This window comes from Rhinolophus sinicus, chromosome 8, assembly GCF_057876585.1.
Source record: "Rhinolophus sinicus isolate RSI-liver-muscle chromosome 8, RSI-T2T, whole genome shotgun sequence".
NCBI lineage: Eukaryota > Metazoa > Chordata > Mammalia > Chiroptera > Rhinolophidae > Rhinolophus > Rhinolophus sinicus.
In genome coordinates, this window is record NC_142508.1 from 62,531,682 (window position 1) to 62,559,122 (window position 27,441).

Sequence of the window (27,441 nt, forward strand, 5' to 3'; positions counted from 1 at the left end):
ATAGCTATTACTAGCTTTCTGATGCTAATATCAGGAACCTTATTTCCAATACCATCATTGTTTCTGATTTAAAATGGGAGAAAGTTCACAGAGCCATACGTAGCTTCCTAAAGCCTGTATCATCAATGAGTCCTTTTATGCAGAGGCTATCAGGGAAACTCTCTCCTCAACCCTTTTCTCTGGGCTAATTTTCTTTTTACTCATTCCCAGTCCTCTTCCAGATGTTTATTTTGCAGGTTACTAGAAGAATAGTATTTTTTAAAAAGTCTTCCTGTGTTTGGGGAAAAGATCCTCTGCCAGTATTGTGTGTATTCCTCTTACAGTTTGGTTTCAGGTACAATTCATTCACTCTCACAGTCTGTTTAGATGCTCTCAACGTGTGCATCTGAACCACCTCAAAACAGGCAGTGGGAGTGGGCACAACCTATTCCATTTTCTCTATTCTATAACCACAGGCATTTAAGCTGCTCACCTGTCAAGGCACGGTGAAGCAAGAATATGTCTTGTCCTGCAAACAGAAGTCAACTACAAGCCATCCTTTGCCCAAATGAATCACTAGATGTTGGGCATTGAATGACTGAAATGCAAACTCCTGTCCTATATTCCTGTACAATGCATGAGCAGAAGCTCTCTGAAGGATCTCTGGACCCTCTGAGATAAGTACAGATAGGGAAACATCAGATATAAACGTATGGCAAAGGCTTGATGGGACTGACTTAAACAACTGCAGTCACCAAACCCTCTGTGAAGAATCAGAAAGTTGCAATCACAGGGGACCTAGAGCAAAGGAAAAGTGGAGCATTACTACTTACAGTAATAGTAGCAACAGACATTTAGCACTGAGTACGTGCCATGCAGTGTTTGAAACATTTTACGTATAATAATTTATTGAATCTTCACAACTACCCTATGAAGCAGGTACCATTATCCTCATTGTACCATGGGAATAAGTAACACAAGCAGTTACACTGGTGGAGTACAAATTTGAAGGCCGTTAGCCTGAATCCTGAGCCCACACTCTCAACCACTCTTCTCTAGTGTCTGACAGGAGAGAGTGTGTGGGAAGGTGCACTGGACAGAGACCACACAACATGATTAGTGCCTTTTCCTCTCCCTCTTTACCTCACTATCCTAAACACCTAGGATAGACTCCCCCACTTTGCCTACCTTCTAGATCATTTTCAGGAACAGGCGAGAAGTAATTCTACAAAATATATTTCAAGGGCATGCAAATATAAGTGAGGCGTTTCGAGGGGCTCTAAAAGACAACAGCAATGCGTAAGGAGGCATAGGGTAGGAAGAGCAGTGTATTGAGCGTAGCAAGGCAAGGAATAGTGCGAGTCCAAACAAAGCTCTTGATATTACAGAGTATCTACTGATGCCTGTCTCTCTTGGTAGTCTTCGTTCCTAGCGCTCATTTCTCAGGCCAAGGGATCTTGGCCCAAGAGCAAAACAATTCATCTGAAAGTGTTCATTCCCCTGTTAATAAGGATTCATAAGTTGGATTAAATAGTCTTTGCCTGTTCCACATAGGGTAAAGAACATATTTTTTTTTCACCTGTAATTTAAAAACTGGAGAACATAGAGAGGGATCAAAACCAATTGGGTAAGACAGCTTAAAAACATACACCTTTAGTTTCAAAAGAGGGAAAGAGAAAGGGAGGGAGGAAGGACGGTACACTTTTGCTATGAAGTAAAAAGTAGTGGAAAGCTTTCTCTACTTGAATGGCCCTGAGAGCACTCATTTCTTTGCAAGTCTTGCCATGGCCTTGGCTGGTCTACCCCCAGCAGTAATGTAAGAGACTGAACGGGCACATCTGCCCTGCTGTAATTAAGGCTGCAGAGCAGAGCAGCAGGTGCAAACTTCTCATCCTTCAACTTGACTCTTAAACTGCTTGTGCTCTTGTAACTTAAAGTCTAAACTTGTTAAAAGTGAGATTTGGAAGGTCATTAGTCTATAACAGGAGGTAGGCACCGCAGACATTTCTTTAAAGCAAAATTAGAAACAGCTACCTGACTAACACACATCAGCCATGTGTGTTTTAAGCTGTTGCCGTTTCACATTTTCCAGGGGGGAAATGCTATTAATTCCGAGGAGATTAGTATCCACATGAGCATGATATTGAAGCCAGATTGGAAGACTTCTTTTCCCGTAAGAAAAAGCTTTTCCGTAACAGAAAAGAGTCCCTTACTCAACCTTCTCTCAATGTAATTTAGGTGCTTAGAGATTTTCTGATACAAAGGGCACAACCATCACGAAGGTTTTGTCTTATTTTCTTGTTAAAAATTTATCTTTAGAGGAATTTGAATTGTAGTCACCTTCCTCCAAAGAGCTAAGGCAGTAAAACTCCTCTGCAAAATTATTAGGTTAGGTTGGTGCAAAAGTAATTGCGGTTTAAAAGGTTAAAAATAATGGCAAAAACCGCAATTACTTTTGCACCAACCTAATCATTCCATTTAAAACATTTCAATGTGATCCTGCCAGATCCTAAAATAATTGTAGCTTAGAAAGGCAGACGTGGCTTTGGGTCTGAAAATTTTTATCATACTGTACCTTTTTGTGGGGTAGGAAAAAAGATTAGTGCTGTAACTGTGTGCCAAGAAAACGTACTGAGATAGAAGCCATCTGCTTCTCCAGGAACACCCAAAAGAAAGGTGCAATGCTAGGGAAAGGGCACGGTTTCATTAGGGACCGTGACACTGCTTGTTTGGCATAGAGGTTCCAGCACCAGCAAGGGAACCAACTATTGCTTTCTGAGCACTTAGTAATGCCTGTGCCAATTGTAGAATTCTTTGAAATTTTGAGTCAACAGGGTCACTGCTTCTTCTTGAATGCCTGCTGCAGGAACTAAGAAAAAAAGACTTGGTTGACAATAGCTGTCTGAGCCAACAGAAGAGGGTTTCATAGCTCAACTCCTGGGGTAGAAAAGACCCCTGTTGGCCGAGGGCAGATGCTGCAGACCTTGCAAGGGCACCATTAGCCTGCAGTGCTGGCCAAGCCCAGCTGCAAAAGCTTTATAAATTATTTATCCACTGTGGCTACAAATTAGAGACGAATGGAAGGCCTTTGGGCCCAATCTTAGGTGTACTCGTTATTAATGAACTTCAGGTATTTTCTGTTATAAGGGAGAGTTTCTGATAAGAGGACGGAGTATTCTCTTGTATGTAGAACTACTATTGCTACTACTATTTTGTAGACAGTTCTTATCTCAAATTCTGCTCTAACAGTGAGTAGAAAAGTCCATTGCTAGGAAAGGTAAATGTAATCAACAATCCACTTAATTCAACTTACCTTTCATATTCTGTCATAAACACTGGATCCCATTCCCATTTCAGAAAAGTTGAGCTTACCTCTCTCCTGGCCATCAGCAAAACTTTTGCTCGTGATTGTGCCAAGTGTCTAACATTCTTATGTAAACATTTCAATTAAAAAGTAAGGCTATTAGGATTCTCTGGGGTCAAATATTATTTAAGCTGTCAGGTTTACTCTTCTCAATGAAATAAGCTAGTCAGCATCATGGCCAAACTTCTGGCACTTTTATGAGTGACAAGGATGGGAAGTACAATGATACTTAGAAATACCAAAGAGTTTGTGTTGAAATAAGTATCCCTCAAGATACTGTTCAAATTTACACTTCGTCAGTCATCAATGTCTTTCTTTCACACATGCACACACACAAAATCTGTTGACAGAGAAAAGAACTTTTGCTCATATTTTTTTAATGTATCACAATGAGCAGGAAACATACTTGATGAAATATTTTCAAAGGAGTATATTCAATTACCATCTACAATCAACTTAACTATGACAACAAAGTTTTTGTGACAAATTTTTTTTCAGTTTGAAAGTTCCATGTGGTTCTGTTTGTTAGTCTCCATGTATTTTGGTACAGTTCGAGATCAGCATTGTTACAGTAACAAAAAAAGCTAACAAGACTACATTATAGAAAAACACCAAGAACATCATTTTTGGTTTCACTTGCTCTATTTTTTTTTGTTTTGTTTTTTTTTTTGTTTTTTGTTTTTTTGTACATTGCAAAGGCTGTTCATATACCTTTTCACCTCAGGGTCACGTTCATTTATGCTTTCTTTCCTACCCAAACTTGCCCCCCTCCCCCCTGAAAAGTAAACAACAACAAAAAAAACTAGTCAAAGCTTTGTTTCACAGTGGGCAGTATCTCAGCGCCAACAAACAACCAACTCAATTTATGCTTCTATTTAAAATGTTTTAATTTAATTTATTATTTAAAAAAAATATATGTCCATGAACATCAAGTGCACTGGCTTGGGTCACTGCCTCTCTCTCTCCTGCAACTTCCTGCCATGCCTGATAAACTCAGGTTTAAACACATGCCGTCTGTTTTACTTTATTTTCAGTCGTGTAAAACTTTGGCCACATTCATCTCTTTAAATAGCTTTTAATTAAAAAGCAAAAAAAAACTTCCTAGATTTATTAAACCTTTCCGTGTGTGTGTTTCTTTCTTAAGATTCTTTTGGAAGGATGGATGAAAATAACTCCCATCCCATGGGTCAGTTGTGCTATGACTGAATGATGTCTAGCACCCACCCACACTGTGGAGTATTTGGGGGGGGGGGACAAAAACAAAATATGAAGTGTCAATGGAAGTGAAGAACTAATTTAAAAAGTGAGTTGACATGTCCTATTCAGTTACCTACTATACAGCAGACAGGAATAAATTCTCTGAGTGAGACCAATCCAAACAGTTGAGCGTTGTAGTGAATTCATTCTTTGTCAACGATACTTGTCACAGCCAAGGTGGATGTCAGTCCACAAACATCTTACTAGCTCATGTCTGACCTCTAATTTTCACCATCACTGACTGCTTTGCTACTTCTGGGTTAATGCTGAGGAATTGTTTTTTCTTTTTTGAATGAACATATATGTGGGCAGTAGAGTTGTAGAGGAAAGCATTAAGTGTGCAACCCACACCAGGTTGAAACAATCACATAACCCCTCTGAGGACCACGGGTGGGTGGAAGCATGCTTAGCCAATCTACCCAACCAATCACCTTGCTGTTGCCAAAATACACCCACAGGTCAAGGCATGGCATAACAAAACACAGTCACTCTGCCTCACAGAGGGAGGATGGCATAGTAGCTCAAAAGAGAGAGGTGGGGGGGAGAGAGGGAGGGAGAGAGAGAGAACCATTGGGGGAGGGGTGGCAAAATTACAAGGAAATGAACTTAAAGTTGAGGGGGGCAGGAAAGGGATAGAAATTGCACTATTACCAAGCAATATCATTTTTAAAAACAAAGTTTACAGAAAAGACCTAGCAGAATTTGACAGATAAAGCTAGTGTTAAATTGTTAATTGGTATCACAGAGAACCAAAAACAAACAATTTTTTTCTATATGATACAGACACAGAGTAACATACAACAATTAAATGGCAAAAAATATATATATATTTCATAGAGTTACAAACGATAAAATAATGGAAAACAAAAAACTGTACAACTTTAAAATTTAAAAATGTTCATCTCAAACACAGGGAGAAATACAAGAATTCTTGTTAAAAGAAAATAGCTTGTTAAAACAGCAAATGTTTTGCGTACTTGTTTTTGACACCTTATGCTACAACTGGATACTGGTATGAATAGTTAGATGGTATTCTTTAGTATTTCTACTTAAAAAAATTAAAAAAGAAATTTGCACTGTGCATCAGCCTAGTTAGAAATATGTACAACAGTTCAGGATCTACTCTTTCATTAAACTAAAAACAAATTCATAAAAATAAAATAGTCCCGGCTAAAAAAGGACAAAAAAGAAAAAAAGAAATCCATTTTCAGATCTTGGAATGCTCCAGTCTTTTGCAAAGTCGATGAGTGGCTTCAGCACTGGGGAAAGAAGCCCGAAAGGTGACCAATGGAACCTGCATTCACAGTCTTCAAAGTTCCCTTTTGAAACATAAGGAAGAGAATGAAGGGGAGAAGGATTTCACACTTTCTGGGCAAGGGGAGATTGTTTCTGTTGATGTTTGGCTATGAAAGTGAAACAGCAAAGCATCTATTTGTCTCCAAAATCTATGTTATAGCAGCACAAAGTTTTCCTTTTAAAGTTCAGACCACTTTTGTTTTGTTTTGTTTTGTTTAAGATCAGAACGGGTGTATGGTGCGTTGTGTTGTGTGTTACAGGAATACGGATATTAACATAAACACAAGTGCCTCAAATACGGTTCCTTTTTTGCTCTCGGTACATTGCTATCTGCTTCTTTGTTGGCTGCGCTCTGGATCACTCGCCGCTCAGACTGCCTAACACAAGGACAAAACTTTGAAGTAAAAAATGTGTCTTTTGGTATATGGAATTGTCATTAACAGTTGCCTCTCTGCTTGCAGAAGAAGCACATAACAACCTGGGAATCTTTTGTTTTATTCTTTCTTTTATTAAACTAAATCTTGTTTGTTTAAATCAGAAACAAATTCTCAAGTAACAAGAACCCTTTCCCTTTTTTCTGCATCAGCAGTGAAAGGGTATGTCTTTGGATTTTATTTAAAGCATGAAATTTCTTTTTCTGAGAGAGGAAAGAAAACAAAACAAACCAAACCCCTAACCAAAACCTTTTTTTAGAAAAGAAAAGCACACAGTCTAATTACACAAATCGAAACAAATGCTTTAGCTTAGGAAAAGACTATTTGAAGCATCTACCAAACAAGGAGGAAAAGAAGGGGTGAAAAGAAAAGCCAAAGGAAGGATAAATTAAAAAATAAAAATAAAAAATAAATGCACAAGGCTAACAGATACAGGTAACTAGAATTATTTGCCTTTAAAATGTTTCAACTCTCCAAACAAAAATAATCTGTGAGGATCCTAATGACCCCTAGAACCCTTTGAAATTCTTTCTTTAGTTTTATAAAATAATTCTGCAGCTACCCTCTAAGAAATGAAGGCAGCTACCTTAAATGGGAGATTATAGGATGGGAGGTGGGAGGAGGAAAGAGAAAAGTCGAATTAAGGGACAAAGGGGAGAAAAGCTTAGGCGAATCAACGGATTGCAATCTATCTGCTAGGAATGAACAAGACAACATCAAATGAGGAGCTGTCAGCTGGACCATACAAAAAGCTAAATGTACACAAAAGGTTTTTTTTCCTTTTAAATCTACCATACTGCTTCAGTTCATTTCCAATGCAACAATCTACTCAACACCAAAAATGGTCATATCTATCATAAATACAGAAAGTCAGTTTTTAAAACTTATTTTTTTAAGCTACGAGTCCTCAACACTCTTTGTGTGTGTGGGTTTTTTTTCTTTTTTCTGAAAGTGGGAGTGCTTAACTTTTCATCTTGAAATTGGCTTCAGCAGAAAAGCTACCCTTAAAATCCCCAGAAAGCTAAAGCAGTTCACATTGTTTTTCTCGAATACTTTCTGCCCTTTTTTAAATTAAGAAAACAAAAAATCTTTTCTGGAACGAAAAAAAAAACAAAAAAAAAACCCCCCAAAATAATATATAAAATAATGATTCTGAAAACAGAACAAAGTGTGAGCGATTGACCTGAGAATAAAAAGACATTACATTTCTTTTTTTCTTTTAGCAAGCCATTGGTATCTGAATGCTAAGATAGCAAGAAATTTAAAACTGGAACAAGGTGGACTGCTTTCCCATACAGTGCATGCCGGGCTCCTCTGTGCTATCAACGTGGGGCGTTTATTGAAAAGGGGCAAATATACAAGGGGTTTAAGCTCCAAAGACGTTAGGGAGGCCCTGCGGACTTGTGTTTCCCAGACCAATAGTACCTTCAAAAGGACACAATGTAACAGGGTTAAGGGGTGTTTTCTTTATATATTAAAAGAAAAAAGAAAAGACAAGAATGTAAAATCACCGGCATAGATAGGTATATGGGAAAACAACCCACGCTTTTTCTTTTTTTTCTTTTTTTCTTTTTTTTTCTTTTTTTTGGTTAGAAGCTTTGGAATTGCAGTTAGTCTATTTTTGAAATTGGTTTATTAATTTTTTATTTAAATTCATTTGTTTGTATTGTTCATCTTCAAAGCTTACAATCTGAAGGTGTCCGTTCCTACACTGGTCAGACCACTGTCCTTGGGGCAGCTGGGGTCTTTGGGACCCTCCACCGGGCTCGCCGGTCCGTCGGACTTTTGGCTGAGATCCGTGTCAGACTCCTCCGAATAGTCGTCTGTTGGCATCGAGGGCTGAACCCCTGAGGTGCTGCATGAACTTGAGGTAACCGTTGAAGATGAGGAGAGAGGAGGAAAAGAAGGGGGCTTCGCGGCCGAAGCCCGGGAGACCACTTGCGGCCAAGACTTCCTGGAGGCGTGGGGGGAAGCGGAGGACGAGGAGGGGGCGGCGGCCGACGGGGGAGGGGGGCTGTCGTTTGAGTGAGCGGCAGACTGCGAGGTAGATGCGGTGCTAGGATCGGGGAAGCAGGCAGAGTGAGGTAATAAACTAGGGTGCTCTTTGGCGTTTCTTGCTGCTCTCGTGATTGTTCTGTGTTTGTGCAAGGCCGACTCGAGATGTTGACTCAGAGCTTCCTCCCCACAGAGCGCGCTCTCGCACGCCAGGCAGTGGTACGAGCCGCCGCCGCCGCCGCCGCCGCTGCTGCCGCCGCCGCCGCCGCCGCCGCCGCTGCCGCCGCCGCCGCCGCCCGTGGGGACGCGAAGCACCATCTCTTGCAGGTTCACCACAGACTGGCCGAAGAAGCAGAGGGACTTCAGGTGGCTCCTCGCCGCCTCCTCGTCACCGAAGCCCGCCTGGCACTTGCGGCAGACCAACTTGTACTGCACCTTTGGAACAATGAAGGGGTCGTAGAGGGAGTCCGCACTTTTGCTTTCTGCTTCTGGCTCTTCGGGGGGTTTCGGCAGGAGGGGGGACACCTCGCGGGGTGCGTTTTTCTGCTCGTCTGGTTTGGGGGATTCTTTGGCAGGGTCTTTGTCTGGGGAAGCAGCCCCCGGGGGGACTGGGGTCTGGCTTGCTTTGGGCTGCTGCACTTTCTGCTGTTGTTGTTGCTGCTGCTGCTGCTGCTGCTGCTGCTGCTGCTGCTGCTGCTGCAGTTGCCGCTGCTGCTGCTGCTGGATGGCCTCCTGCAGACTCTGCTGGTATTGCTGGTACTGCTGCAGAAGGGAGCCCGGGGACAGCCCCATCAGGGCCTGCGACAGCGCGGGGCTGTAGGGGAACAGGCCTTCCATGCCATACATAGGCTGCAGGTACCCGCTCTGCAGGGCGCCGGGGATCTGGGGGGCGTAATATGGAGAGAAGCCTGGTACGAAGTAAGGAAGGAACTGGCTCGTGAGCAACGCTGTGGGGTCCGAGGTCAAGGCCGCCTGCAGGGCCTGCAGCTGCGCAGGGTCCACCGCATACTCCATGGTGGGCAGCGGGGCTGAGATGGTGGCTGTGGCGGCCGTCGGGGGCTCTCCTTTCTCCTTCTTGGGGACAGGCAGGGGTTCCCCTTTCCCTTTGTGTGCCTTTTCCTTCTCCTTCACCTTTTCACTGTCTTTGTCCTTGCGCTGCTGTTGCTGTGGCGGGAGCTGTGGCGCAGGTGGCGGCTGGGCTGCTGGAGGTGGCTGCACCTGCGGTGGCGGCTGCTGGGGTTGGGGGGGTTGCTGAGGGGCCATCGCCATGGTGGCTTGTGCTGGGGTCGGGGAGCTCAGCGATGCTGAGGACGGTTTATTTGGTAATCCAGATGTGGGGAGGCCAGGGGAAGGAACTGTTGTGCTGGGAAGACCCATCAAGTTCGGTTTTGGAGACGTTAAAGCTGAAAAGGATGGAGACAGAGAAATCACGTGTCAGTCTGGGTGATGAGGAGGCAGCTCAAGATGTTTGACCTGTGTCTCTGGCACCAAGTCTGACATCTCAATGTTTAAACTTGAGGAATCCTCTCAAAACCGACGTTTTCAACAGAGGTGTCCTGCTCGGCTCAGGGTTGGATAGCCTTGTATTCTAATCAGGACCCAGTCCTGGGTCGGCTCCCGTATTTTCCCTTTTGGCTAAACACCTCCCAACACCTTCCTGCCCCACGTGTGGCACCCAGCCCACTCATTCATATTAACTTTGCCTTGCTCCCAGCTACCATTCATTCAGCCCGAGGCAGTTAATCTGGAGGGCCCCAAACTAGCTTCCAGCTGGGACCGAAGGCCTTCATCAAAGCTTCACAGAAATACTACAGCCCAGAGGTCCTACCAGAAGTTGTCGGAGGAGAGAGGCAACAGAAGAGAGCGAAGGCAAGCAAGAAACCTGGCCAGGCCCCAAGACCATGTGAACAGACAACAGGCTGTCCACGTGCACCTCTGTGACTTCCATTGCTGTAGCTGAATGGACACGTTCGGAGGCCAGAGAGAGGACAAGGAATGGGGAGAAATAAAAACAATCCATTCAAAGAAAACTGTTCCCTGCCTTGCCTCAGCTGACCTGCTTTAACAAATCTGTTGAAAAATGTAAATATCTAGGAACAGGATTCTGGAGTCCACCGGAGAAATGAACATTTTCTCCTCTTGCTCCTGTTTGAATGACATATAGGAGGAGTAGGGCTGTAGATGGTTAAAAAAAACAGCGACAGGAAGAAGGGAAAACTATGTCAGAAATGGAACAGCCCAAAGACATCACAACCTACCTCAGGCACCACTGCTTATGGTTGGCAAAGGCTTCCAACCATGTCACTGTTCCCACATGGGGTACAGCCCCATCCTCAATCACATGCAGGCCTAACCTACCACTATGAGAAGGCCTCCCCTCAGCCCAGAGCCTGCCATCCTCCCTAACCCATACCTATCTTCTGGTTTGAGTCTTTTGTTCCAGGGTGATGGAAGACGATGTTGCTGCTGCTGGTACAAGCATCCCCGTTTTTCAAAGTTCGTTTATGCCACTTTGCTTTTATGAAAAGACAGACCTACATTAATACCTGTTTTCACTAACTGAAAGAAATCCAAAGAGGATTTTCGCACTTTTACAAGAAAAGGCAAAAAGTGAATAGTGTTCAGCGTTTGTTTTGCAGTGAGCAGTTACAGAGGCAGCGTGCACCCTGAGCGAGGAGAAGGCTACTGCCAAGCTCCGTCCCCAGGAGCTACACTCAGTATCTCAGCGTCACTACACTCAGGAACTACACTCAGTATTTTGTGTATCCGTTAGCAAGATGTGTCCTGAGACAACAGCTTCTTGGCGCCATTTTGGCTTACAAAAGGTTTCCTAGGAACGTTCTATTTTCGGATGGCAGGGAAAACGGTACATCAAGCTGTAGGTGTGTCAAGACTAGCAAGGTGGTGGTGAAGGACAGCACTGTGGCACGGGGCGCAGGGTATGCTGCGTGACGAGATGCTGAGAAAAGACGGGAGTGGAGAAGAATTCACAGGCAGCAGCCTTCGGGTCACCTTTATATTCACCACACCCAAGAAACCAGACAATATACACCCCGTCACTTCAGACAGCACCAAAATGCAAACTCAAAAATCCTACAGCCCCTCACCGTTTCAGCTGGACTACCTTCTGCCAGAAAGCTGCAGTCGGGGGTTCTGTAAATGACACTCTTTGTGAGGAAAACAACACTCTGAAGCCCAGGCCTGGGTGAAGACAATGTTGACTTCCGGTTACAGTGGTGTAGTGTTTACTGGTCTATCACACTGCATTTGAAAACCCTCAAATTTCAGACGAAAAGAACAAGGTTGTCTCAAGTTGCCAATCCCAGAAAAACATCCGTTCACATTTGAATAGTCAAGTACATCATTAATGTACTCTTCCGGAACAGCAGAAAGGGACCACGAAGATTAAATCATCCAGCTTCCTCAGTGCACACACGGCACGGACTGAAACCAGAAATGCGTCTGACTCAGAAAAACTTAGTAAAGTCTTGTTGGTTAAATTGGCACAAACGAGGTGAACACAGAATGTATTATGAATTCTAAACTTGGGACATGGCTCTTTCTGTCTTCCTTTCGGCAATGGGCCTGTTCCAAGTTTTAGCTTCGAACCAGAGTCAAAAGGAAGGGTGACGAAGGACTGTCTAGAGATTTCCCCATTTCTGTGACATCAGGTTTTCAGGAGAAAGATCCAGGTCAGAAGGTTTTAAACTGACTTTCTTCCTGTATCCTGAACTGATAGTCTACATGTGGGATTCGAAATTTTAAGGAACATTTACTGAACCCCTGCTATTTAAACCAAGCTCTGCACTAGCCATGTTCAATACAGTAGCTCAATATGTTCCCACAATAATTCCGTGGCCTCACTTTTCTCATCTGTGAGATGAGAACCAAGCAAGGAACTTCATCCCCGAGACCTAACCATGCACCTCTAGAGCCAGACTGATACGGTATGGGTTCTGACTGACACACATCTGCCATGTGATCCGGAGCCCGTCAGCTGACTGCTTGGAACCGCAGCTTTCCATAGTAAATGGTTGTAGGGATTTACACGAAAGGTCATATGGAAAGAGCTTACCACTGGGCCTGACATATTAAACCCAAGTTTCTTCCCTCCCATTACAGATCCAGTGCTCCAATGAGCTGCAGTACAATCAGGAGGTGGTAACTGGGGCATCCCTGGCTGCTTTGAATAATTAAGAGCATCTCTTTCTATTGTGAGTGCGCTCCAAGTGGTCAGAACCTGAGTAGCACCGAACTTCCACCTGTTGACTGCCTGGCTCCTAGTGAGCGTTGTGGGAGGAGCACTGAGAGCTGGGAGGCCCGAGGAGCTCTGGCTCCTCCCCTCACTTGCTGAATGGTCTTGACCTCCCTGAGCCTCAGTTTTCTCATCTGTAAAACCAGGGGAATAGATCAGACATTCGGATTCTAATTTTTTCACATTATTATTAACTGTTGGGCCTTCTCAAGCCCCGGTGCCAGGGTCCTGGGCTGACGGGAAATTCCATGTCTGACCACTTTCCATAGCTTGTTTCTTGGCTTATGTCTAGCTGGCTTGAACATCATTTTGTGACATTACTTGCCAACATATGAGCAACAACTTCTCATCTTAATGCTTTCTTTTCTTGCTCTTCTCTTTGGGACCAGGAATTGAGGTAGCCTCACGTTCTGTAAAACACTGCCAAAATTGTAAAAGTTGGATCTCATTAAAGCAGAAACCAGGACTGCTCTGGGAAGCAGCAGTACCGCTTCAACCCCTGGAAACAGGGACACCTTTTGAAGGCAAGGAGGCACTTTGAGGGGCCCCACTTTGGTGACGTGCACTGGTCAGTGCAGGCTGTGGGGGGACCTTGCTGACTTGTGCGTGAGTCTCACAGGATCGTGGAGGCGAAGGTCCAATTTAGGAAAGACAGGTGCGTCCAGAGGGGTGAGGACAGAGGAATGAGAGGTACACAAGAACAACTGTGGAACTCCCTAGTAAGCGGACAAACAAGAGTACTGAGTATATGACTCAGAATTAGGGGGTTGGGGAAGGGAAGAAAGGAAGCTGGGCAAATGAAATGAAGGGGTGGTTGGATACCCATAAAAATGACCATTAACGTTCTTTGTCTGTCTGGAAGACTAACACAAACATGTTGAAATTCGAAACCACGTTGCCCAATACAAGATTCCTGGTAAGTGCATTCAGGTACGAAGGCAATCTCATTAGAAACTAAAAGGGGGGCAGGGACCACAGGTGAGGGCAAAGACTTGGTTTCAATTCTCTTCAATGAGTTTCCATAGGGCACAATCCAGAATTAGCTAGGATACTCAAATGTTTTATATTTTCAGCAAATACTAGATGGGATCAGGATTTCCATAATGAATGAACGGAAACATTTATGATGGAAACTTCTTTCTTGAAAATATCCCAGGATCTAACATGCTAGGACTCTCAAAAGTTCTTCCCTGCCGCATACACCCTGGCTTTGCTATTGAACACAGGGCATGAGAATGGTTTCAGAGGCCAGTCCACCCAGGAGGTGCCATCCCCAAACTGGGAAGTGAAGAACCACGTACACTCCAGGAAAGCGACCCGAATTTTTGTTCCTGATAGAGAACTAGAAAGGGAAACGTCCTACAGTATCTGCCCAACACTCAGAGGGCCCGGGTGGTAGCCACAGAACAAAAGTCAGCTATTTAATGCTGACGGAATCACCCAGCACAGAACCCACCTGTGTTAGATGGAGTAAAGCCCGGCAAGGAGGGGCTGTTGAGGCCGGGGAGCAACACGGGAGGAATGCCCTGGAGCGCCGGATATGCCGTCGGAAGATTGAGAGCCTGAAGAGGGGCATTGTCGAACATCCCTGGCTGCTGAGCTGCCAGTCCGAGGACCTCATTGGCCTTTTTAATCCGGTCCAATTCTTGCTGAGCCATCAACTGACGTACAGTGGCTGGGTCAAAGTATTCTTTCTCCTTGTCCAACTGGCTTCCAATGGTGTCTTTAACTTTGGAGATATGCTGTTGGGAAAAGATATGGTCACGTACAGACAGCCGAGCGCTGTACTTGATGCCACACAAAGTGCACTCTGTTTTGGGTCCCTCGTAACTTGTTTGGTTTATACCAAAATGCTTGGCCATGCTTAACTTGGACTTCTTTTCTTTTGCCCGGGCATTCTGGAACCACACCTGAACAACTCTCTTTGGCAGTCCAATGTCATTGCCCAGGACCTCACACTCTAGCATGGTGGGTGTCCTGTAGTCATTAAAGCATGACTTGAGGACCTTCAGCTGCAGATTGGTCATTTGAGTGCGAAAACGTTTCTGCCCGGGCCGATCCCCACTGTCTCCAGATTTGCCTGCTGACCCACTTGCACCAGGACTTGGGGAGCAGGGGTCTGCAAGGCTTGAGGTTTCACTGTAGTCCACTGTACCTTCGTTGTCATATTCCTTGCTGTAAAAGCTCGGGGCTGGGCTGACCAGACCGGATGACAACCGATCTTCATACTCAGACATCGCCATCATGGCCGCTTTGGTCAGCCCTTCATTGGGCGCAGAAGAGGATTTGGTTTCTGTTGCTATTCCTGTCGCACTGTCGTTATCTGCATTGCCCTCGTCTCCAGTAGTGGTATCTGTGATGGCTGTGTTGACAGAGGAACAATCGTCGTTGTCCAGCTTAGTTTGGTCAAAGTTTAGATTAACTGAGGACATGGAGGGGCTTTCAAAATCTTCAATCCCTTCCACCTTGATGGAAGAAGGGCTAAGCAGAGTTCTGGGAGACAACTCCATGGTTTTACTCACAGGTGAGAGGGGAACACCTTGGCCATCACTACTGCTTGGGGGTAGGTGGGAAAAGCTCGTTCCATCAAAAATATCTCCTTTCATCTGGAGTCCCCCATCGCAGTCTAAGAGCATTGCGGACAGAGTTAGGTTGTAGCCAGCTCTCTTGGCTTCATGCCAATGACGGGACCGGATATGAGCCTCCAGGGCAGTCTTGGCTTTGAAGAGGGCTCTGCAAAAAGGGCATCTCCTGTGGGCCTGGGCTGGGCCCACAGCCCGGAACTGTCCTTTCCTTTCCCGGGCGCGGGTGTTCTGAAACCAGACTTGTACCACACGTTTCTTCAAGCCCACCTCATGCGCAATGTGATCCAACATCTTTCGCGTCGGATTGGAGTCCAATAGATACTTTTGGTAGAGAATTTCTAGTTGTTCTGGTGTAATAGTTGTCCTCAAACGCTTGTCTCTCTGAGGTTCTTCTCCTCCTGTCCCGCTGTCATTTTCGCCAGGGCTCGCACTGGCCTTTTCCTCCAGCTTCCTCTTCAGAGTGTTCATTGTGGAGGCTGGAGTGGAAGGAGAAGTGGCCGAGCTTGCAGGAATCTGAGGTATGGCCCCAGAGAGCAGCTGGCTCGCCAGGAGAGGGTTACTAGGGTCAAACAGCATGAAAGGCATATCCAGTGACCTGTCTAAAAACTGAGGGTGGATGAACTGGTTCTGTGCACTCAGGAAGTGAAGCTGCTGATGCTCCTGCCAGTGCTCAAACGATGGAAACGCCAGCTTACACTGGTCACACTGGTAGGGGATGAGCTGAGGAGGTAGGTTGGCCAACTGTTGAGGAGTTGACGTGTGGAGGGGCTTGAGGGGCAGGTGGGAGAGCTGAGAAGGACTGGGGCTCGACTGGGGTAAGGGGCACTGAGGAGGTGCTTGTTGAGGAGGCTGTGGTAACGAAGTGGGGGAAGTCAGCTGTGGGAGCTTTTGCTGGGCCAAGTTTGTCTTCTGCTCGGGCTGGTCTTGCTGCTGCAGCTCTGCCTTTGGTTGTCCTTGCTTTTCTTGGGTTTGGTTTGGCTGTGCACTGGGAGGTTCAGCCTGCTTTGGTTTCTCATCACTCACCTCTGTTTTTGAACTGAAGGTGGCCAGTTCATCAGCCTCTGCTGTAAGCTGCAAGAAAGCGGAGGAAGCTGTATTGGCTGAGGGAGCCGGGGCACTGTAAGCCTGCGAGGGCATTGGGGTGCTGCAGGAGGAGCTGGTGGGCGTCAGGAGCTCCATGGCGTCCATGGAGTCCTCATTTTGGCTGTCATCCTGCCCCTCCTCATCCTCATCTTTGTAACACAGTTTCTTCTGGTGCTTGATGAGATCAAAGATGCGCTGAAACACCAGGCTGCATTTTTTGCACTGGTAGTTCAAGTTGCTCGTGCGAATATACCGATCATTTGTCAGCTCACGCCGCTCTCCATCTTTGCCCTCTCCCTGATTCTCATAATTTTTCCTGGCCTTCTGTCGGGCATTTTGAAACCATACCACTATGACTCGGGTTGGAAGGTTCAGTAAATTAGACAGTTGCTCAAATTCATCGTCCTTTGGGTAGGCATTGGCGTCAAAGAAGTCCTGTAGGACCCTCAGCTGGTAGTCAGTAAACCGTGTTCTTGAAGACCTCTTGCTTCCCCAGTACTCCTGCTTCTGAGGCTCTGGTGAAGGGGGCCGGGAGTCGATCTTGAGCTCCTCCAGGCTGGTGATGGGAGGGTTGCTGAAGTTGTACGGGGAGTCCTTGTTACGCTGCCGCTCTTTGAAGAGAGTGTTTCTGAACCAGTGCTTGATCACTTTCTGGGGCAACCCGGACTTGTCAGCCATCTCTTTGATCTGCTCTTCACTGGGGGAGTTGTTAATGTCAAAATACTGGCGCAGGACTCGGAGCTGGTCATCTGTTATTCTGGTGCGAGGCCTCTTGTTCTGCTGCTGGAGCAGGCTCGGGTTGAGCTGATGCTGGTAGAGCTGGGCCAGGTCCGCAGGCAGAGGCTCCACAGGGCCGAGCTGAGGGGGCAGCTGCGCCGGCAAGGTCTGCAGGGGCATGGTCTGCATCATCAGTGGTGAGAAGATAGGCAGCTCCATGGGCATGGAGAGCTGGGTGAGCGGAACGGAGGGCTGGGCCGGTGCAATCGTAGGCGAAGTGATGGGGGGCGCGGATGCAGGGATGGCTGGCGTGGAAGCAGGCTGAGGCGGTGCCGCTGGAAGCGGGGGTGGAGGGGGCGGAGGGGGAGGCGGCGGCGCCTCTGGGGTCTGGGGTCTCAGCGGGTACAGTTTATCGTAGTGCTCTCTGTACTGCTTGGCAAACCTCTCCAGTTGTTTAAAGGGAAAGTAATTTTGATGAACGTGCTCTTGATGACTCTTTAAAATCAAGATGTTGGAAAACAACTTGCCGCAGGAGTCACACTCGAGCTTTTCCAGGTTCTCTCCTTGCTCGGTCTTCCCATTCTTCTTCTGCACCTTCTGCTTGTTCTCGTTGTACTGAATGACCAGCTCAAAGCCAAAGTTCTCCAGCAAGGCCTTGGTGGCGTTCCCTCTGGCATCTGAGGCGATGCGCGGAGGAAGCATGGGAGGCTCCGAACTGCCCCCTGGTGCCAAGTCTTTCTTCTCCTTGGCCTTCAAGGCCTCGGGCAGAGGCTCCTTTGGTCCGGTGCTGCCCTCTCCCCCTTCGGCACTATCCCTCTCTCTCTGGCTTTCTTTTTCTTTTTCTTTGATGACCAGTTTGTTTTTCTTTTCAGGATGCTGGCTTGGCTGTAGGAGGGCAGAGTGACTCTGGGACAGAGAAAGCTGGCTTTGCTGCTGCTGCTGCTGCTGCTGTTGCAGGATCTGCTGGTGGCTCTGCTGCGGGATCTGAACCTGGGCCTTCAGATCTTCCAGGAGGCCCGGGCCCGCCCCGGTCAGTGTCAGTGCCCCACTGGTCACCGGCAAGCTCACCTCGGGGTTGAGCTGGAACTCCGCGCTGGGGATGTAGAAGGGGAAGAGGAGATGCTGCTGCTGCTGCAGCTGGAGCAGGGTCTCAGTGGTCATGGGGAAGTGAGGAAGGAGGGTGGGGTTAAACAGCTGAGACTGGATCAGGGCAGCCTGCTGCTGCAGCTCCTGCTGCAAGTGAGCTTGAACCTGAGCTTGGGCCTGGGCCAGTGTCTGTGCTTGTTGTTGCTGCTGCTGCTGCTGTTGCTGCTGCTGTTGTTGCCTCGATGCAATCATATCTGCCAGCTTCTTCCGATTGGCCTCCTTGGGCTCTGGAGGGGAAGTAATGTTGGCACCGATGGGATTCCCCAGGGGTGGCATCCCTACACTTTCAGTGGGTACTTGGCTCAGTAAGCTGGAACTCGGAGCGAGGCCAGCACTGCTTGGGTTGGTGGTGGTAAAGGTGTTACTGCCACTGGTGCTCACGGGGCTTGGGGTGGAGGAGCTCAGGGAGACGCTGCTGCTGTTCCCCGTCCCATTGCTACTGCCACTTGCAGCCTCCAGCTTGGCTGCCCGGGCCTTGGTTTGATGCAACACAGACCTCATGTGGATCTCCAAGGTAGAACTCTGGCTGTAGGCCACGTTACAAGTGTTACACTTAAAGGGCTTGTTGTCTGGGCTGCTGGTGGGTTCTGGCTGACCAGTTGCTGATTCTTGAAGGGCTCTCTTTAACTTATGCAGGTGGGAGACAGAATTATAGTGCACAAGCAGGATATTCTTTTGAGTGAAAGATTCCTTGCAGACAGTACACTTGTAAGGGCGAGAAGGGTCTAGAAATTTCTCCATGGTGAAGTTGGGGCCTTTTCTGAAAGGCAGAGCTCTTTTCGGTTCTGAGCCCGAGTCTTCTTGTACAGACCCAGAGTCACTGCCTGTTGGGCTCTGTTTCTCTTCCAGGTCACTCTCTTCCTCCTTGTCTTCCTCAACGATTATGGTGTGGTCCTCGGCCAGGGTGGGGTCTCCCATTGCCAGGAGGTCCCCGTTGGCCAGAAGGCCACCATAAAGCTGCTGGATGTCGGCCTCGCTCAATTCCAGGTGGCTCGTCTCGAGGTGTTTCTTCAGAGCCTGGAAAGTTCGGAAGCTGCGCTGACAAAGACAGCACATAGTGGCAGCTCGGATCACATGGTACTGAGAATGGAGCTGCAGCTTCTCAATGGTCTTGAAAGCCAGGCTGCACTGATTACAGCGGTACTTGTACACGTGGCGATCCGACACGGGCAGCTGAGGCCTCTTGGCGTGAACCTCGTTGAAGTGCGTCTGAAGAGCAGCAGAAGTTTTAAAAACCTGGTTGCATCCCTTCTTCCAGCACAGGAAGCCCGAGTCTTCTCTCACAGAGCTTGGGTCAGCAGGAGAGGGTTTCAGATCTCCACTGTGCTCTGTGCTCACGGAGGGCAGGATGTTCTTTCCAAGATCCTCTGAGGTTTCTGTAAAAAAAAAAATAAAAAAAATCAAGCCCAATGATAAAGAGGGCTTTGTTTCAAGGGTAGCACCCAGAACTGTCTACCTAGCGAGGCTTCCTGAACACAGAAACTGATGATGAGGGAGACACCCAACCTGAACAGAGAATCTCTCTACACAGCCTCCCACTTTCTCCCCCGCCACCCACCCCCACCCCAGTTAGTAGAGTGCATGTTATAAGCAGGTACACATGAACAGAGAGGAATAAAATACAAAAAGTGTTGACTCATAATAGGCCTGGATCATATCGCAATCTGTCTTTTTAACGATATTTAATTGCTTGACTCAGAATCCTCAATTTCTCAAGGACTGGTTTGAAGGTTACTGATTTTTGACTGAATTCACCTTTTACATGGACCGGAATTGCAGAATATGTGAATTAATGTTGTCCTAAGTTATGAAGAATTTATGAGAACTGCTGTCCATTGTAATTTAAGAAATGTTGGAATATATATATTTTTAGGCATGTATCTTTTTGTTATAATGTGATCTCTGACTGTCATCTCTATTCAATAAGCAATGAACATTCAAGTGGCCAGCTATTAAAATACAGTAATTTTTTTTTTTTTTTTTACAGTGAGATTCATCACACCCGTAAATATCCTGACCCTTTTTCAGGTCAGCTGTCCACTGCCTCATATGGAAAAATCACAAGGGATCTCAACTTAATTCTTGCTGACAAGAGGTGAAAATGTACCATGTTTCCCCAAAAATAAGACCTAGCCGGACCATCAGCTCTAATGCGTCTTTGGGAGCAAAAATTAATATAAGACCCGGTCTTATTTTACTCCAAAAGACGCATTTTTTTTGCTCCAAAGGCTGCATTAGACCTGATGGTCTGGCTAGGTCTTATTTTCGGGGAAACACGGTAGGAGAGCCTCATAAATGGAGGTCTAATGATCTGTCTTGCTAGGAACCCCCATGGGGCACCACCACCAGCAGCACCCATGTTTGCAACAACGTTCTCTCCACACGCACCCTACGCTGCACCCGAAGGCAATCCCAAAAGACTCAAAGAAGAACTTTGTGCAGAGGCAGCTACTAGAGACAACTACCCCGGGGCCCTGAAATCACCCACGTGCTCCACAAATCCCAATAATTAAGTCCTCAGAGATGGCGTGTTTAACAGCTTAGGATGGTGAGTTACGGGTCTACTGACTGACTCTCTGGTCATTCATTCCCTAAGGGGACATGCGACCACCGAAATCCCTCTGGTTCTCACCTGAATTTTTCTTTCACTTTAAACCATATGAAGAGTATACAAATACATGCCAAGAACCAAAGGAGAAAGTAGCTACGACAGTGCCCCTCATCTCTTGATCGGTTGCACTCAGCTTAGGAAAGGATTCTTGGCACCTTCGGTCTGTGAACATTCTGGCCCAACGTTTTGTTTTGTTTCCCTTCACAGGGGTCAAGAATACTGCCACTAACCAGGGTGCTTTCCCGTCTCCTCCACATTGGAGCTCCCGTCTCGATCTGGAACCGCTGCTGGGAGGAACATGCTGCTGGGCATCACCATCTCAGGGGTGGTCACCTGCGGAGCAAGAGGCAGAGAAACAAGGAGAGTCAAATGGAGAGGAAAGAGACACAAAACAGGGAAATGTGTAAAAATTATTTAATAAGCAAAATGAGCCTTCACCAGTGCAAAGCTGGAGGTGTCACTTTTCATAGCTCACTGAAGATTCATGTTTATTAGACAAAGCTCACATCAGTCAAAAGTGTTTCTACGGTTACATTCTGGACATAATTAGCAGTGCACACTTGAAGAATAATCTCATTATTAATATTTTTCCTTTATGCAGAATTTTGACTTTGATCACTGACAATGTTTTGTCATGGGCTGTGAAACTTCTTGTGCAACCAATTAGGTAGATAAGTTGAAAGGCCCACCTTAAGCTGCTGAAAACATAATAAGGGCCCTAATTAAATCATACCTAGTAAAGTACACTGTAATCTTGAAGCAGGGAGCATTGTAGTACTGTTTTCAAAATGTATTCAGGCAAGAAGAGGAGGGGAATAAGAGCAAAGGAAAGGGTAAGAAGAAGAGAAGAGAACAAAGGAAGGCTAAGGACATGCAGACACATTGGCAGATTTTCCAGGAAACATTTTGTAACCCTTTACAAGCTGAGATCAAGTGCAAACGAGCATTTCTTTTGACTCACGTAAGCTAGGATTTCTTCTGGGGTCTTTGCCCAAGGTACAGAGCATCAGACGGAACCTCTGGCTGCTGTCCCAGCCACAGAGGCTGCCCTGCACAGCATTCTGCAACAGGGTAGCCCCACTCTGACCATGGCCATTGTTTCCTAATAGAGCAATTCCAGAATTAGCCCAGATCAAAAGAGCTATCATTTTAGGTCAGATCCTCAGACATTTCTCTAGGCTTCCCTGCCATCTGGCCAGAAGCTTGTCCAAAACCACTTATCATTTGCCCGACATTAATGTGATAAGCAGCCCTCAATATTCAATGTCGGGATAAAAGTGTCTTTGTTTAAAAAGAAGCAGTATCCCTTTGCCTGCTGTAGGGTGGGAAGGCAGTTGGTGAGAATATTCTCAAATGCATCAGAAATCATCTCCTGTTTGATGACAGCCTGAGAAATGAACTGACCTAGAGGTTACAGGAACAGAAACTAGTCACCGTGAACCGTTCTACACGGTGCCCAGCCCCACTTGGAGGCCTTATTTTCCCATCAACAACATGAATAGCATGATAATATCTGCACTTGTAACAACTGGAACCCCTAGATTACTGTTCAAAATTAAATATTTTAAATAAATTATTAAATTTGAATGGTTGGAAGATCCTGGCCTTGCTCAAAATAGCTGCTGACATGTTACTAGACTCATCAGTGATAGGCTTGACTGGTAGAGGAAACCCAGACAACTGTCCCCATAAAAACCAAAAAGGAAACTCCCCCACATATAAACGGGGATTAGCATAATTTCGGCAACCCAGATGCCAATAGGTGCGAAAATTAAGCAACAGGCACACGGAGAGGGCTTCCGAGAAACCCTGGGTTTACCAAGAACAGGTGCATGGCAGGTGAACATGTGTGACAGAATTCCTGCTCTCACAGACACCTGCACACTCACACAAAGCTCGTCGGCAGCTGGTTACGGCTAGCTGTTGATGGATCATTAGGAACGGAGCGGAGATTGCCAAACTCATTCCATCTATTTTCTTTCTAACAGAAAGCATTTCTGACCGGTGTGGTTGGGGAGTCCAGCGGGAATCCAAGAAGTGAAAGGTCACCGATTAATTTATAGTCCTCAGCCAAGGGGGAGCACGGGTTGGGGGCAAGAGGGGGAGAAAGGGAAAGGAAAAAAGACTCCCCCCCACCTCCTTTCTCGGTTGTAGCTGCAAGATCAGTCCTTTCTTGGGATCTTTCGGAATTATGAAAAATGAATCATGAGAAATAAAAAAAAAAGCCCTACAGAGTAAAAAAGAATAAAATTATCTAACACCTCAGCTGCACATCATTATAGAAAACTGTGGGCTTTTTATACACATTACAGTAAGGCAGACATCCTCTCTAACAGACTCAGTACGACGGATCAGTAATTGTTTTCATACACTTTAATTAGAAAAACTCAGATGGCTATGAATAATAATGGAAAAGAGAGACTTTTGCACTTGAAAGGTTGAAGTCAATCAAGTGTGAATGACGGCAAAAAAGGGAAAAAAAAGACACCAATTCATCAGCCCTCTGTTGTCTCGCCGCGACTTTAATCATAATTCCTGATTGGGATTCAAGAAGGCAGTACGCAGCGGTGCTTTGTCTGCCTTCACCTTCCATCAATTAACTCTCCCCGAAATATAATCATCAACCTCACGTGCTCCTCTGCATCTTAATCTGGGCCTCCAAACCTGGACGTCTTGCCCCATATGTGTTTAAGTAATTACTTTTATCTACCTGCATCTTTACATCTTTAGCGTACCCAATCTCTCCCTGAGAAGGAGAAAAAACGCTTGGTATATCAAATTTTGAAGGGCAACAAATTCCCAGGAGGCAAAAAGGAACATCCCTAAAGGGGATCCTAAGGATCTAGAATTCTGGTGGGGTCTGTCTGCGCACGTGTCTGAACAGAGAGGTTGAGAATGGAAGGCCCCGTGTCAGCTCTCAAACACTAATGTTCCCGTGCCTGTGTCCATTCCCCTCTCTCCTACCAGCTCCCAAAGCTTTTCACTCAAAGTCTGCATGCTTTTCACAAATCTAGTCCTGCCAACAGCTCACTGAGGCGTTCTACTCACTGAGGAAAAACAGAGTTGGCCAAAGACGAGTTCCTTCAACATTTGCCTTGGCACCCCCCTTGTTTTTCAGTCATATCTGGCTACCCAAACTGTGTGGGAGGTTCAGACTATCCCAGCCACAGTCTTTGATGGGCAGCTCAAAGTCAGTGAGAAAGGCAGTCATTCAGCTGTGTTCAGCACTGTTCTGTAGACCTTCCCTTTCGCAAGGAGCACTGGAGCATGTCGGTTTTTCAGAGGACAAAACCTGGCTACAGCATGACCAGAGCCACCCTGAATATGCACTCAGAGTCCCTCAAATAACTGGGCCCCACCACCAGCTCCCCTGCACAGACAACACGTGTGTACACATACGATCTCCCCCTTCCCTGTCTCCTTCTGCCTACTCCTCTACCCCATCCATAGACTCAAAGCCAAACGCAAAGCTTTAGGTTTGACTGCATTAACAGCACACAGTCAGTCCAAACATCCACACTTTCTACATTGACTATATCATCCATGTCGATGAATTCTTCTAATAATCTATATGCCAATAAACATTGACTATGTTAAATTATGTGCCCCATATTCTACCCTTTAATGTAGAGAGGGAACATAAGACTATTAAAACAGACTTTTAACCAAAAGTAAAACAAAGGTTTTCTCTCATTCAATGGGTGAGAGCCATTACTTCCTCAGAATTTGGGTCCCTCAAGACTAGCCTCGACCATGCAAAGGGCAGTTCCATGGTAATCTTCTCGATACCACATGTGTTCCTCTCACCCTATGAGCCAGGTCAACTACATTCCTTCCAGCCTGTGCAGAGCTGATGGGAATGTAGGAAGAAACCATCATCTGAGCTGAGGTGCTGAAAGTTTGAAAAACAAACAGTGGCTCTAATCTTCCTAAGAAGTAAACAGTTCTCATGTATGATAAGGGAAGCGTGGAGTTCTGCTCTGACGCTGAAACTCTTCAAGTCTAAGCAATTCTCATATATAACAACAGAAACAGAAGAGTTCCACAGCGATACTAAAAATCCTCAAGCTTGGCGATGCCAGAACTTAGCTGTTGAGAAGAAAGGGCCTCAGGTGACACTGCTCTTCCAGTCACTGACCGTCACTCAGTAAACACTGTTCAGATCCTTGTGCTGCCTGCTTGTGAGAGGACGTCCTGGCCCCTGTGCCCAAGAAGCTCACAATCCAGAGCAACTGACCTTTAGGAAGTCAGACACTCTGTAGAACATCCGATCAAAGCCGTAGACTCCTAGGTAAAGACTCTCACACACAGACGACTGCAGATAATTTTGGGAAGTCACAGGCTCCCTAGAGGGAAATCCATGGACTCAAGTTGATTGCTCTTGACTACTCAGAGAGGTGACATGGTTTCACAAATATCTAGTTCCTACCGTGTTTCACCAAAAATAAGACCTAGCCGGACCATCAGTTCTAATGTGTCTTTTAGAACAAAAATTAATATAAAACCCGGTCTTATAAAGACTATACTTTTATTACAGTAAAATAAGACTGGGTCTTATATTAATTTTTGCTCCAAAAGATGCATTAGAGCTGATGGTCCAGCTAGGTCTCATTTTCGGGGAAACACGGTACCTCTTGTTCAGTACACCATTACATTTATGATGATGATTTCATGCCTTTTAAATTTCTGAGGTGAGTGGACCCTAAAGCCCCAAGGACATACCTTATTCATCCCAGAGGCTTCGCTGTGGGCCTGGTACCCACTATGACATTTGGTAGAGGCCGCCAATGTTTACTCTTCCTTGGCAGAAGAAGCTGGGATTATAAGGAGCATTGCACCCTCCTTGCTTTCTCCAGGTCATGGATGTGGAATGGCCAAACACAACACCCTGACCAACCATGGCGTGTATTTTGCCAAGTTCTTACAGGCCCGTTCATGCAAATTCAGCTCTGAAGGCCACCCTGTCTGAGCTTACATCAGTGCAACCAACAAGTTCCACAGGCTGGAAAGCAAAGATATTTTCTTAGAAAAAGTACTGAACCTGGTTTCTCTGAGACCCTCATCCCTACAGCGTAGGCGTTGTTTACCTTAAGTGGGGCTTCTTTCTGAAAGGCTCACTTTTTCAAGTGAGAGTATAGACTTGCCAAAACCTAGACTCCCAAAGGAGCCTCAAATCCTTCACTTTTCAGTGAAAATCAATAGAATGAAGAACCTTAGAGACAGGGGAAAAAGAAGGAGAGGCTCGGACACGGGCCTTCCCGGCACAGACCTGGCCAGTTTCTACATCCTTGTGAGGAGGTACTGGTTCTGTTAGAAAAATTTAAGCATGAAGTAAAAACCCACCTGCTTTCAGAGTTGAGCATTCTAGCTAGTGGCGTATCTAAAGCCCATCACTCCAGTCAGAGGCCCGGTGCTCACTTCCTCTCCTGCACCTAGATGGCGGCTGGGGCCTGCCAGCTGGTCTCTGCACTAATGCAGCCAGCAGACCAGGGCACCTCTTGACAGCAGAGCTTCAGAGGTTTTTTTCCTTCCTTCACTACCTTCCCGATGTGCCAGGCTGGGCACTGGACCACAGAGTCTACAGGGCCTGGTTTCTCTTTGTCTCATTTTCTTTCTAAAATATCTTCTGTGTGGTTGTCTGTCCTTTTGTTTTGTTTTCTAAAACATAAAACCCAAGAGGAAACCTGAAGGCCTACATTAACATTCATGTGGGCCAGAAACAAATGTGACCATGAACCAGATTTTAAAACAAAGAATGAAAAAGACTGAAAAAGGAAGTGGGTGGGAGAACAGGAAATGCATGAACAGTTGAGAGAGAGAGAGAGAGACAGAGAGAGAGAGAGACAGACAGAGAGAGAGAGAGAGAGAGAGAGAGAGAGAGAGAGAGAGAGAGAGAGAGAGAAGAGGAGAGAGAACACGCTGAGGAGAATGAATTGGAGAGAAGAGCTTCATTAGACTCAGAGAGGCAAGCAGTGGCAGTATACCAAGGTCACTTCTAATTTAGACCATCTAATTGGCAAACAGGCTCCAAATGGCTATCATCTCACAGGGCTTGGAATTAATGAAGCCCGATTATTTTCATTACCTTCCTCTGAGATGGAGACAAAGTGAGAGAGCTGGTACCCAGGCGGGTGAGACAGCCCCAGGGCCAGTGGCCACCAGAGAGCCTGTGTGTGTGTGTGTGTGTGTGTGTGTGTGTGTGTGTGTGTGTGTGTGTGTCTGTGTATGTGTGTTGGGGGGGAGGGGCAGACGGCCAGCCTGTCCCAGAGGCTCATCAAGGCACAGGCACACAATGAGTCCAGAGAAACACAGATACTGCCTAAAAAAAAAAAAAAAATCACAGGAGACAAACTATTGCCTCAGAGAGAGAGAGAGAGAGAGAGAGAGAGAGAGAGAGAGAGAGAGAGAGAGAGAGAGAGAGAGAGAACTGCAGAACTGCAGGCAGTTCAGGGCCAGGAGCAGAGAAGGGAAATCTCTGCATGCACAAAAATACAGAATAATAAAAACTACCAAAGGGAGAGAAGACGAAGGGCTAGAGAAAGGTGTTCCTGGGCTGCTCAGAAGCCAATCTCCATCTCCACTGTGAGGTCACATTTTGTTCTGTGATCAAGGAACAAAGACAATTTCCCCATATTAATGCTCCAGGATCCCAGTGGTGTGTCCTGTCACTTAGAGTGATAGTGATCAATTCGAATAATTTAAGAGTATTGAAATGCATG

General features: G+C 46.1%; 1 protein-coding gene across 4 annotated transcripts in view; it reads right to left on the minus strand.

Moving 5' to 3' along the window:
* Window positions 1-3,700: 3,700 nt before the first annotated feature.
* ZFHX3 (zinc finger homeobox 3) overlaps window positions 3,701-27,441 on the minus strand; it is a 245,170-nt gene continuing 221,429 nt past the window's right edge. For all 4 annotated transcript variants that reach the window (XM_088800271.1, XM_074314649.2, XM_074314652.2 and 1 more), the window contains 3 exons: window positions 20,953-21,055; window positions 14,037-19,487; window positions 3,701-9,728 (listed from right to left, as the gene is read on the minus strand). In XM_088800271.1, the coding sequence (XP_088656397.1) occupies window positions 8,014-9,728; window positions 14,037-19,487; window positions 20,953-21,055 (7,269 nt within the window). In that variant the 3' untranslated portion in view covers window positions 3,701-8,013. The remainder of the gene's footprint in view (window positions 9,729-14,036; window positions 19,488-20,952; window positions 21,056-27,441) is intronic.